At 40.2% G+C, this 13,098-nt stretch overlaps 1 protein-coding gene across 1 annotated transcript in view; it reads left to right on the forward strand.

The window, feature by feature from the left end:
* Nucleotides 1–13,098, forward strand: part of GALNT15 (polypeptide N-acetylgalactosaminyltransferase 15) — a 24,986-nt gene that overhangs the window by 1,692 nt on the left and 10,196 nt on the right. The window contains exons 3-4 of the mRNA XM_009888920.1: nucleotides 4,710–4,876; nucleotides 5,597–5,801. Coding sequence (XP_009887222.1) covers nucleotides 4,710–4,876; nucleotides 5,597–5,801 — 372 coding nt within the window. The remainder of the gene's footprint in view (nucleotides 1–4,709; nucleotides 4,877–5,596; nucleotides 5,802–13,098) is intronic.

Raw genomic sequence — 13,098 nt, forward strand, 5'->3', positions numbered from 1 at the left:
CACCTCCGCGGTTGTCTATCTGTGCTGGGGCTCGCAAGGCAGTCCTGGGTGCCGGGGGCGTGCGGGGTTACGGAGCGGGAAAGGCGGCGGCTCCGGTTCCGGCTCGGCCAGGGCCCGGCCCCAGCCCACCTGGCTGGCTCTAAGGCCCCGGCGAGACCCTCGTGGTGGGCCCCTGCCGGGGCTGTGGGGTCGCTGGGCGTGCGGGGTGGTGAAGGAGTCTGGAGTTGGGGCTTTCAGCTTTCTTAGGATAACAAGAGACCCGACAAACATTGAAAGGAAACTCCTGGGAGGAAGGAAGGTGGAGATGGCGGTCATCTGGCCACATCTGCCAACACCTGCGCAGCCACCAGCAGCCAGGCTGTTAGGCCACATTGAACAGGTGTTGCATTTGAAGCCCCGTATGTTATGTTTGAAGCTCCACGTGTTGCATTTGAAGCCTGGAGACTTGAGATCCAGTTACTCCAACAGCCCAGCAAGGGCGGTTTATTACACTTATTAAAAAGGGGCTGAGGTGTATCTACGCCCAGGGGAGAGGGAAAGGGATGTGGGTAGGGATCTTTTTTTCTTGCCTTCTGCAATGAAAGCTATTGTAGCTTTCCCTCAGGACATAGTGGAAAGATGCACCAGAAAACATATTAAGTAAGACACAGAATATATATAGTATTTTTTCTAGTGGTCATTTTCACATGCTTAAAGACAGCTGGTGGCTCTAATTTAAGGGGACAATCTTAAGGAAAGAGAAATGAAACAGTTTTCTACGCTTGCTGACTAGGTTCAGTGTTAATTTGGGTAATTCCATTGAATAATGAAATGCTAATATTATTTCAGTTATTTTTCACCATGCTTCACTGGCAGCTCTTTGAACCACGTAATGTTCAAAGGAGGAATGATGATCTTGGTTTACTGTCTGTGCTGTCAGCCAAAAAACAGTTTTACTTTGGCAGCTGAAGGGCCATCCAACAAGAGACAGGTTTAGTTAATACTAATCTCGGTAAGATTTAAGCCATGGCCTCAGAGCTCTTGGATAGGTTTTCTTGTCTGACTAGTTACAGCCTAAATAGCTATCAACACTGCAACTTAGAGAGCCCAGATTGAAACCGTAGATCTGAACATCTGAGGTTTCGCAGTTGTTCAGATCTAAATCCAGATCATAAACCTGCAGCAGAGGTCTACCTCTAAGCCAGTTCTGTCCTTTATGGCACAACACACAAACCACAATGATATTTTTTAGGCGTAATTTACTCTGGGGGCCTGGCTCACAACTACGTCAGTTCAGTTTTATACCGGTGTAAAATTAACTTGTCTATTACTCTATTCTGTTTGACTCATATTGTTCCTAATAATGTCTGTTATTATTTAGTTAGAGGGAACCCAACCAGTTAGAGACATTTCAGTGAGTTAGCTCCATGGACTCAGTCTCTCTCATTTCACTTGAAATTAGATGGCAAATTCTTCACACCAGAAGCTACACCTACTAATTGTGAAGCAATTCCAGATACTGTAAAATAAGACTGGACAAACTTCACACTTGCACACGCCATCTTTACTCTTAAACCAGAGTGTAAGGTAAATGCTATAAGATATAATTTGCTGCTGTTTGTTATAAAATCACATAAAGAGGTCTGTTGTGCTCTGCATTGGAGCAATGAGCAGCATGACTACAGTTTCTTCTTATGTGAAGAGTTCTGCTGGAAATAAACCAGAGCCTGTGGGTTGTGCTGTGCCTTGACAGCCCAGGATCCATCTTCCTCACCTGGAAAGTGGTACTTTAGACCTCTCTCACCTGACTCCAGCTTCTAACATAACCCACATCTCTTTGCATGCCTTCCAGGTGAATGCTTTCTGCTAATTTTCAGGAGGTAGATGCATAAAACTGTGTCTCTTCCAGCACTCCTACTGACCCCACAGTAAAACATACCCTGATGCATGAGTCAGGTACCTTGTTTTGCCCCATTTACTTTGAGTACCAGTTTCGAAACAGCCTGGGTCTCTGGGTGAAAAGGCCTAATAACTTGTCCAGTTGTACTAAAAAGTTGTTCTTCCACATCAAGACTCATCCTCTGAGGTACCTTCATTCCTCAGAGGGCTTTTTGCTGCTATCAGTTGGTCCGGCTGCTGTTGACATCCTCCTGGGACTGTGGACCTGAATCAAGCTTGCCATTGTGACTTTTATGGTGGGGTTCTGCCTGTAAAAAGATTTGTTTTCCTCTCTTGGGCTTGAGTGCCAAACGTATCCAGGCAAACAGAAACTCCCAAGCTGTCTAAAAAGGTTTTAAGTTTCATTACAAAAGCATAGCTTAAGCATACCTTCCCCTTGAGTGCTGTTGGGAGCTGAATCTCAACGAGACATTTTCCTGAAGGTGGGTGGGAGTCCCCGTCGGCAATGCCTTTGCCATGTCAGAATTGCTCTGCTGTTCATTGCTGTTTGTGACAGTTGCTTATTTTTCACAAATGGAATTAAATCACTATGTCTCATATCAGTCACAGCCCTGACTTTCTGAAATGCTGATTTATGATGGACAGTCTATGAAACTGCTCCAAATTACAGGGAAGGTATTTCTGTATACCAGTACCCTTTCACATTTTTCTGAAGATTAGATATCTATATTGCAAATCTTTGCCAATCTCCATGGCAACTAAACACTCACTGCCTAGGTTATGTATTCAAGTACAGTTATTTTCAATTCTTTTCCAATTAAAATTTCACAACAGCCTCATTTTCTTGCTATAAGCACAGTACTAGCAACAAGGCATTGTAGTATTATGGTGCAAAATACAGGTGCTTATAGCTGTACTGAATGTTTCTGATTGGAAACTGCCTGGTAGTAAAAGGACTGCATCAGATCTTCACTTTTCTTAATCACCTCTAGATTCTTCTGCCTGAAAATACAAACGCTGCCAAGTCGTGAGAGTATCCTTTTCTCCATCCTGCTGGAAATGGAAACAATTACCCCATATGAAATTGTGAAATAACAGCATTGTTGATTACAGGAAATTAGTAAACCAAGGACAAGATAGTTTCATTACAATGTAAAAATCATCAAGAAAATTTGCCTCTCTATACAAAAATATATTAATGTGAAATATAACTTTTTATTAAACTATAATAAATCATTATAATTGTGCTCATTTAAAATTTATATTCCCAGAAGTGTATCTATAGTATTCATTTATTTGTGTTTGTTATTAAATCATTCAGACTATGGATTCTCTTCAATGATAAGCAACTTTGTGTCTGGATAGTGTCTAGCATTACAGGGCCTCAGTCCATGAATAGAAGCACTAAGTAAAATGGTAATAAACATAGCAGTATTAAAATGATATCCCTTACATGAGCGTCTGCTGAGTAGCTGATTGTTTAACAACCACTGTAAAATCTGTATGATGATTTGCTTGGCAATACAAAAATGCTGAAATAACAGTGGGCCACATTCAGCCAATTCTGTAACTCCTTGAAGACGTTCTTGCTGCTAGAGATTAAGTGAGTTAGGAAACTGAATGACTGCTCATCAGGAAATGAAAAGATTTTTAAATGTGTTTTTTAATGTAAGCAAAGCAGATATATAGGCACAGTCTTTGCATCTCTACAACGGGCATTTGAAGGCCTTTTCTGGAAAATGTGCATTCTTGTGCCAGTATAGTGTGTCCTGTCTCTCTGAACCAAAACTGGTACATCAGAAAACACTTTTTGTCATGAATGCAATTTGTAGGTCCTTTACTTGCATTTATGAAACAGTTATTGTTTGACAAGGGTTTATAGTTTTCATATACAGTTTTTGTGAGGATGAATGGGAAGTGTTTTCCATTCTTAAACACGTGAGTTGTCAAAGCAACATGTAATTCACAGTAATTTTGATGAAAGTTTTTTCAGTGTCATGGGTGAAGTCTTGGCCCCATGGAAAATTGAGGAGCTGTGGACCCCAGCTGGCACCCTGAAGCATCTCTAGAAATGCCATACAGTTACTCATGCAGGCAGGTGTCTTGCAGTAGATTGTGTCAATACCTGGAGTTATAAAGTAAATAGCAGAAAATGGCATAAAGATAATCTACCCAGCTGACAGCCTCATTCATCACTGATTCGTTTTCATCAAAACAAACAACCCGTATAAACTTTATAGGGAAAATACATTTAATTTCTTAAATAGAACTACATTTGTTTTGATTGGCCATGTAAGGATCCATTTCTTTCTTGTACAGGACTGAGATGTTAGCTTCATTCACTGGTCAGGCAGTCCACAGGTATACCAATCAGTTGTGCAGATGAGTTATTTTACTTGTTAGTCTTGAAGGTACTGCATTTCAGTTTACTCTTTTCTGTGTTACTTGAGAAAATGTGGAAATTGGTAGAGGCTGACTGACCTGCTTTATCCCTCTGCTTTGCTCTAATTGTCTTTGGTTTCTCTTTGCATTCTGGACCATTTCTGTTGTGGTGTGTATTTTCAGGCAGGCAGAGCAGAAGAAAGTACCCCAGAATACAGCAAAACGTTCCTATTTTTGCATTTTAATTTTTGTAATGTCATTCCCATATTTTAACTTTGTATCCCAGTCTTGGACACCTTAATACTTCCTTTGCTTCATTAGAAGTGAGCTGATACCTTAAACTGCTTTCCATCCCTGAAGGATTAGGTGTAGCTTACAACTTTGTTCTGAGAGACAAGTAGCTGGTTGTACCAGTGTTTCTAGTGTCTCCCTCATTTGATCCCATGCAGGTGCCTACAGCAAGAATATGACTCCAGTCTGCCTACCGCTAGTGTCATCATCTGTTTCCATGACGAAGCGTGGTCTACTCTGCTTAGAACTGTGCACAGTGTTATGGACACAGCCCCAAAGGCCTCCCTCAAGGATATCATCCTAGTCGACGATCTCAGCCAGCAAGGTAGTCCCTATTTCTCTGTATGTGAACTCTTTCTTCCAAAGCTTCAGGGAAGAAACTGTCCTCCTCCAAGAATCGTGTGAGGAGAGTAGGAGACAAAGAGGACCCTCAGGAAGAGAGCTAAGCAGAGCCCTGAGCTGGCTGCCAGGTTTCACTCTACCATCCCTAGAATTCAGCTTAGCCTTTCAACTTTGAAATAAGTTTCTTTTTTCCCCATCATTTCCAATCATTCTGAACATTCTTACTTTAAAATAAGATCATAGTATGCAAATCTTAGCCTTCCCACTGGACCAGATCTACTGTAATAATTTCCAGACTTGGACTTTGGCTGAAGCATAGAGTGGAAAACTCCACATAGCTAAAGTAATCCAAAGGGCTTGGGAAAGCCAAACACCTGTAGTATCTCATTCTGATCTGTGCCTTTTATGAGATGATGAGAGCATCCACCTTTTACTGAAGACAGGAGAGGAGGCTATAAAGTTTCCCACAGGAATAGCTTCACACCTAGTGAATCTCAGTTTCCATTAGTCTCTTTGACTAATGACTTTTCTTTGACATTATGATGCTGTGGGAATATCTGGAACACGGCCCACTTGGCCATGTAAAACAAATGCCCCCAAAACATTTTATCAGCAAGAAATAGCATCTTCTACTGCCTATTGCTTTTCTATAACAGCTTGAATCAAAGCTAAAACATTTCAGTGACTGTTCTGTTTCTGACAGGGCCCCTGAAGTCAGCTCTGAGTGAATACATCTCTAAGCTGGATGGTGTGAAACTTATCCGGAGCAACAAGAGGCTTGGAGTCATCCGAGGCCGGATGCTAGGAGCTGCGCGGGCAACCGGGGATGTGCTCGTCTTCATGGATTCACACTGCGAGTGTCAGAAGGGCTGGCTGGAACCTCTCCTAGCCAGGCTGTCCAGCAACCGGTAAATATCCCCGTGACCTCTGAGCTCCCCGCGTATGCTAATTTCTGCTGAAAGAGATGTACTTGGAAAGATTTGAGGTATATTTTTATCCTCTCTTTGTTACCTTCTTCCTTCTGGTCACATTGCTTTTATTTTCTACCTTATCACCACATGCATCACTGATATGTGGGAAGCAGGATAGCACACACAGCTGATAACCCTCTCTTCACACACAGTATCACTGAACTGTCGGAGTTTGTATCCAGTTAGACCTATAAGAAGGCTTCCTGGTGGTCTGAATTAAAAAGGTTGCAGTCTCAAGCTGTTTGGAAATTGGCAAACATCCACCAGAGAAACTACTGAAAGACTCCATTATTTTTACTTTTTAGCTGTCTCAGTCATGAAGCCAAGGAGTCTTTCAGTAGTTGCATTTGCACACAGCATTTGCAGCTACAAGCTTTGTCCTCTTGAGCCAGTTTGGCTACATACCAATGTCACCTGTACTGCCTCTGTTCCACAGAAAAAATAGACTTTCTTGGCAGCCAAGGCAGTTCTAGCTAATCATAGGTACTTTCACTGACTCCAAACTGACAGAGGAAGATACAGCTTTGTATTTTCCAAGTCTTTCATGTTTAGATTGGTGCTTGAGCCTGCTCGCTAATGTACAGCTGAGTACATCTATGCAGTCCCCAAGTCCTTCAATGAGATTAAATCACTGAAAATGTTTCAAGAATTACATGGCAGTAAATCCTTTATTAAAGGGACTTTTCTGAAAGAAAAATTTGTACATTAACTTGTCTATCATTACCCATAAGCCTCTTGGGAAAAAATTAATAATTGCCTGAGGGGGTAAAAGAAAAAAATACATCTTTAAAACTCTTACCCGACCGTTAAATAGTCATACTAAAGACCTTCAAAGGCTGTTCCCATGCAGTGGAACAAGCTGCTTTTATGGCTGATTATGTTTGCTTATAAGAGAATTAATTTGAGTTTTTAAAAATTATTGCATCATTGGGATAAAAAAATTAAAAATACTGCAAGCAAGAGTAATATTGCCCTAGGATGTCAGGAATATTCTTTTCTAAAAGATTCTCCTTGGAAAAGCAGATTATTTTTTGTCTGCTGACTTAATAGATGGTTTATTGCAAATATACTTCATGATTCTTCTGCCTTGAGCTATAGTCTATTGTTGATGTTCATGCAAAACTGTATCTGTATCAATTGACTAGTCCTTATTCAAGGTTGTATTGCTGATAAAAGAGTTACAAAAAGTCTCAGAGGAGAGCTCTAGTGAAGGGGGAGTTACAGTGGCAAGAGAGAAGTTAAGACCCCACCACAATTGTAATGATTCACTGTCAAAAATCTCAGCTAAGGGAATGCAAAGCCACCAAGCCTACTGTGTCTGAGATTTATGTAGCACTGTCACCAGGGGGGGAGAAAGGGATTCTCTTCCGTTATAGGGCTCATTCATTCCTCCAGGAGAGCAGAATTTAACACTGAGTTAGATAATGGCTAATTGGATCCATGGATCAAAGGTAGAAGGATATTTGAATAATAGCATGGTCTAAACCATCCTTTTCTGTATGCTGTATCAGTCACTGTGTCTGATCCTGGAGGCTTTGTCAACTGCTAGTGTGGAGAACCTGTGCCATTCTCCTGTGCACAGGGAAGAGATGCTCTAAGGCACCTGGCAATCACTTTCACTCACTGTCCTTCTCTCCCCAGCTGAAGAATGGTGATAACAACACTGACCCGATAAGGAAGTTAATTCATGATTTTTCCCAAATTGCTTGTAATGCTTGCATGGAGATCGCTATGGAAATGTAAAGCATTAGCATAGTCAACTTGGCTTCATTTAGCAGTTGAGGAGCTGTTAAATTGAATCGTGTGCACTCCCTGAGACTACCCAAATGAAGAAAGTAGAGTGAAAAAAGCTTACAGTGACTGGTGAAATATCCATTGTTGCTCTTCTTAATGTACCAATCAAGCTGCAACTCATGCACTTTTGCTGGAGAGACAGGATGGGAAAACACTTAATCGCCTAGCGCGAGTGAGTTGTTTGCTGGCAAGGAATAATGCAGCCTTTCCAAAGCTCAGACTTATGCAGGAGCTTAGCAGAGCTGGAGGGAGATTTTAACTTTGAAAATTGTGATAAAGCCTAATTTTCTAGACTCCTGTTCAAATATATCACTATTGTTGTGACTTGTCTTAGAGCGATGCCGAGAGATCCTTGCTAAGACCTCACAGTGAGTTGAACATACTCACACAAAGGGAGACACCCCCAGTTCTGAGTAGCCTGTGGTAATGACAGACAGGAGAAACATGAGAAGAATTATCCCAATTGTAGAGGTATGGAAATATTTGACAGATACTTGACTTGTTCCTGGTGATGGCATTTCATCTCCTGATGTAATGGTTTTGTTCACTAACCCAATCAAGATTATTTTCCCAAAAAGTATTGAGACTTTCTAAAATGGTTACACACGCATTTATGGGCACCTTGACTGGGACTAGTTCTGTGAACCATACCTAACAAATTGACTGGGAAGCTGTGCATCAGCTTAGTATATCTGCTGGAGAATGGTTCAGCGTTTTTTAAACCATCCCTTGACATTTTGGTTATTCAAGGATGAATACCATAGGCACCTGGACAACATTAGAAAACTAGATGAGATGCCCCACAGATCATTTCATTTGGCAACTGTTTGTGTTCCAGGATAATTCCAGGTGAGTAGCATGGTCCATAGGAATGCAGCTGTGCAATTATTACGGTTGTCTTTTGAGGGGTTTGGCTTTACCAGGAGACTGCAGGAGACAGCTGCTATTTTGTATTCAGTCCAAAGGCAGTGAAAGGCAGAGGGGGCATATAATGAACTGTGCCATGAAGTCTTTAAAAGGTTTTTCCTCCAACCTAAAAAGAGTGGCCATCGTGCTGAAGCAGGATGATTTAAAAAAAAAAGATCCTAAGTGTGGCTCCTGAGAATACTGCATGAAAGCAAAATGAGCCTTGATTATACCCTTGGCAAGGAATTCTACCTCTAAAAGAGGCATTGGCACCATAACTGTGGCAGAGGGGTGGCTTGCAAAGGGGTAGCTTGCCCTTCAGACATTTCCCCTGCTCCTCATTTCAAGAGCTGTTTCCCTCTGTGCTGATGCACTGCCTATACCACAGTTCAAATGTTATGTTTGGAAACAGAAGCCTGTGATATCAAATTTCTAAAATTCATAGAGCCTCTACTTAGCACTGTGATTCTAGGTCACTAATCTTTCATGAAAATGCTGTTAAACAGAATAAGAAACAAACATAGCAGTGGAAAGGTATCTCATCTGCTGTTTACTCCTATTCAGGAGTGAATGAGAGCCTCTGCTTGTATATACAGGAATAGAAACAGAGTTCTGCTGTCCAGAAAATTTCTGAAGGGAAATATTTTGCACTAAAGTTGAACAGTTCCTTCATCTCTTTTCATCTGATTCTCCGCTTCTCAGTGGCCCATACCCTAGTCTTTTGAGCTACCAAATACATAAGCCATCTGTTTTCTACCTTCATCACAGGCTCAGGGAAGCATGATAGTATCCATCCAGAGCCTACACAACGCCAGCATCTGAGCATGCATTTCCGTGCTACTCTCCTTGTTTTGAAAATCTTCCATATACTTCACATATAACAGCCTGCTTCCTGAGACTTCGCTTTTGCTTCATCCTTTTATATCCTCCATTTGTCAATAACACTCATTTCAAATTCAGTAAATTAATGTTCTGCATTTACATGGTATGTTATGTGAAGATATGCTATCTCTTTACAATCTTTCATAGTTAATCAGGATCAGTAGATGACCTATTTTAAAGACGTTGAGGTAAAGAAACTGACACCGAGAATCTAAAGCCAAAAGCAAATACTACTGCCAAAACTAGGAGCACTGAGCATTTAGCCATGATTCATGGCACAGTGCCCTGACTGTCCAGTGTAACAAAGTATTGGTCACTCCTACAGATTTTGTTACCCCACATACAAATTTGAATATTTTAACAAAAAAAGACAGTTCAAAAGATTATTTTTTTTTTAATAAAGCATTCCCTTAGCACTCTACCTAGCAGAGATTTGACGTATGTATTTAGTGCTTAGCATGAGTAGTCGATTGATTCAAGGAAACTACTCATATGCCCTAAGTTAGTCTGGAGTTGGTCTGTAAGGCAGTATTTAAGTAATCCTTTATACCATAGCTTTACCATTCCTGATCACTTTTTATCTTTTTATTAACCCTATCTAATTTCAAATGTTTTGCATTACTGTTTCCCTGAAGACTTCAGCCAGCCAGCGAGATGCTTTCAGTGAAAATGCAGTGTGCTGTGGAACCAGCTTGGGTTCTCAGTTACTTGCTGAAGTTTTGACTACGTGCAGAGCCAGAGAACTTGGACTGCCTGGATTTCCTAGTTGTCTAATTTTTGCAGGGAATGATCCACTCTGAAACTGGTTGAGGAAAATACGTCATTTTCATGTGGGTTTTTTTTCCCCCTCCTTATTTAAAGGGGGATTTAAACACATTAAAATAAGTTCCCTTCCCAGCAAAAGAAAGTATAAATCAATAAAAAGCGCTTTCAAAAAGTAGTGTATCTAAAACTTCAAAACAGATGTGTTAATTAAATCTCCCTCTCCTCATCTTATTTATTTTAAAAATAGAAAAGAACATCATGTCCATGGTGACTGTAAAGGGTCATGGGAAGACATTGCATTCGCAATTGTATTTGGCTGAGAAATCCCAAACCAGGAAATTGTTCTTGTTTGGGTTGCTCTTTTTCATGGAATTGTGACCTTTTGTAGTTCATGTGTGTTCCAAGCATTTGAAATATTCGCAAATTAGTCAAATGGTTCAAAGCCTTGCTGCTAGTTGTATTTGAATTTGAATTTCCTGTTTTTTCCTTAGCTTGGATTCCACAGAGTAAAATTAGCAGTAGTTTGCCAGTGTGTGTTTTGTTTCAAAGTGCTGAGAAGCTGCTGACTATCTGCCAGTTACCCAGTCAAAACCAAGAAGAATAGCTAAGAACATCTTCCAATTTTCAGTTACCTTCTGCTGCAAATTTGCATTTAGAACCACACAAACATCAAACTGTCACTGAATATGCAGAAAGCAGGTCTTTTATTAAAAAAAAAAAAAAGCATTAATAACAAAAGATAGGTAAAGCACTGCTTGATTAAGGTTAAAATTGGACACTGACCAGTTTTCACACAGGATAAAGTTACTGGATTCCTCTGTTTCAGATCAGGAAGACACTCCCAATATTTAACATTTCAAGAAGGTGTGTGTCTATTGGTTTCAGCAGAGCTATGCCACTTTATACTAGGTGAAGATCTAGCATTACACTTACAAACATACTTTTGAAAACCGTTAATCTTGGCATTCTGAAAGAGCTACTAGAGTAATAGCTCTAAAACACAGTTATCAGTTCACACTATATAATTTTGTGGGAAAGGAGATTAGATTTTATTTTGTTCTGGTTTATTGTTGAATTTAGCCAGGGTAGAATGTGACTTATCCACTGAGTTATTTTCATCTGTCTTAAACACTGTAATTTTCTATGTCATAATTTGCTGATACTGTGGATAATTGCTTGGTCTCCAAACCATCAGAAACCATTGCATCACTGCAGGTATTTTTCTTGAATGCCATTGAGGAATCAATGCCCAATAACAAGCAAAGCAAAAGTGTGCATTAAAAAGAAAGGATTATTTCAACAAGAACTGCTACTGTGGTGCTTGCTATTATGAGCAATTGCACTGATATTAGAAGCATCATTGGAGTTTGGAGTTTTATAGTGGCAACAAATTTAAAGTGGATCCAAAAAGGACGAATGGCTGAAATTATATGAAAATGTAGGATAGTCTGATCCAGAATGTATCTGATCTAGAATATATCTGAGGGTAACTGAGCATCCACATTGTTACTGTCTGGACTATCTTGGATATGCACATGTGGTCTAGTCTTCACGGTCAAGGTTTTTTGAATGGTTTAGTGTACATTGTCTCCTCTGGCTTCCACTCAAATACGCCCTCCTGATACTTCATTCTTGACTCTGAAATTGTAAAATAAATTACCCTGGGGTCATTAGTTCTTCAGTTCTGTCTGGATGAGAATGGGTAGCCAAGTAGCAACAGATAGCAGGCATTTCAGCAAGTAGCAACAAACTGAGGTACAACTCCAACTACACTCCTAACCAGACAGTTGTCAGAGATGCTCACACACTGGAGAATGCAGCAGGCTGTAGAAATTACAATTATAGTGACTTCCCATTTTTTGAATTTTGGTCGTATAAAATCCCTTTAACTTGTTAGCTGGATTTTTCTCAGCCTATCGAAGAAAAAATGTGCTTCTGAGAGTCCACCAGGACATTACCTTTTAGTAACTTCCAGAAGCTGTTAGTTTACTTTTCATTCTGTTAGTGAGTACAGGTTAAATACAGCTTTCAGCAGAAAGGCTCCTGCTGGCTTGAGTTTGAGGTGGTTGCTACTGTCCTGGATAAAAAACTATATCACAGGGGTATCATCAAGAGAATCAGTGGAGGATATCATCTTTATTATTTTTAGTATGATTTCCTTTCATTTCTTCTTGAGTCCTGTGGGTGAATGACAGCAAATCACTGCCTTAATGTATATGCCTACAAATGTTGCTTGTGACTGTAAAATTTTCTCATCTCTTTATAAATCCAATGCTTGTTTCTAAAAGTGTCTATTATTACATATTACAGAGGCTGGTTTTACACCTGAATGGAGAAATACAATCACTTCTCTATTTTAAATCTTTCTGCCTTTTGCTCAGCGTAGGACAGTCCACTCTTATTAGGAAACAAAGGAATAGCTGAATCATTTTAATGCTGTCCTCTGTATAGTTCATCTTCCTACAATTTACTGACAATCAGTAGTCTCTGTTTCTCCATGGACTTCTAAAATTCTCTACAGGAAACGGCAACTGTGATGAAACAAAATTTGGAGTTTCTCCCCACCCCGATACTGAAAAAACATTACTCTAGTGATTGTAAAGTCAGAGAAGATACATCAAGATTACATGAACATCACTCAGAGCTGCCATCTTCCTCAGCTGGTTCTGGTCTCTGCCATGAAAAAGCACAAAGGGCTCACTGCGTTGGAGACTTCTGAGATGACCTTTCTTCACTGATAGTGTTATGGTTTAAGTGTATTTCTCTCAAGAGTGATCTCTGACCAATATGTAAATCTTTAAAAGAGGAGATAAAACCACCTACTTTTTGTGCCAAAATTGATCATTTCGTTTCTCTCTCTCATTTTTAACAGGAAGTTATTTTCTAG

The sequence above is a fragment of the Charadrius vociferus genome, unplaced genomic scaffold (genome assembly GCF_000708025.1).
Source record: "Charadrius vociferus isolate BGI_N301 unplaced genomic scaffold, ASM70802v2 scaffold217, whole genome shotgun sequence".
Classification (NCBI taxonomy): domain Eukaryota; kingdom Metazoa; phylum Chordata; class Aves; order Charadriiformes; family Charadriidae; genus Charadrius; species Charadrius vociferus.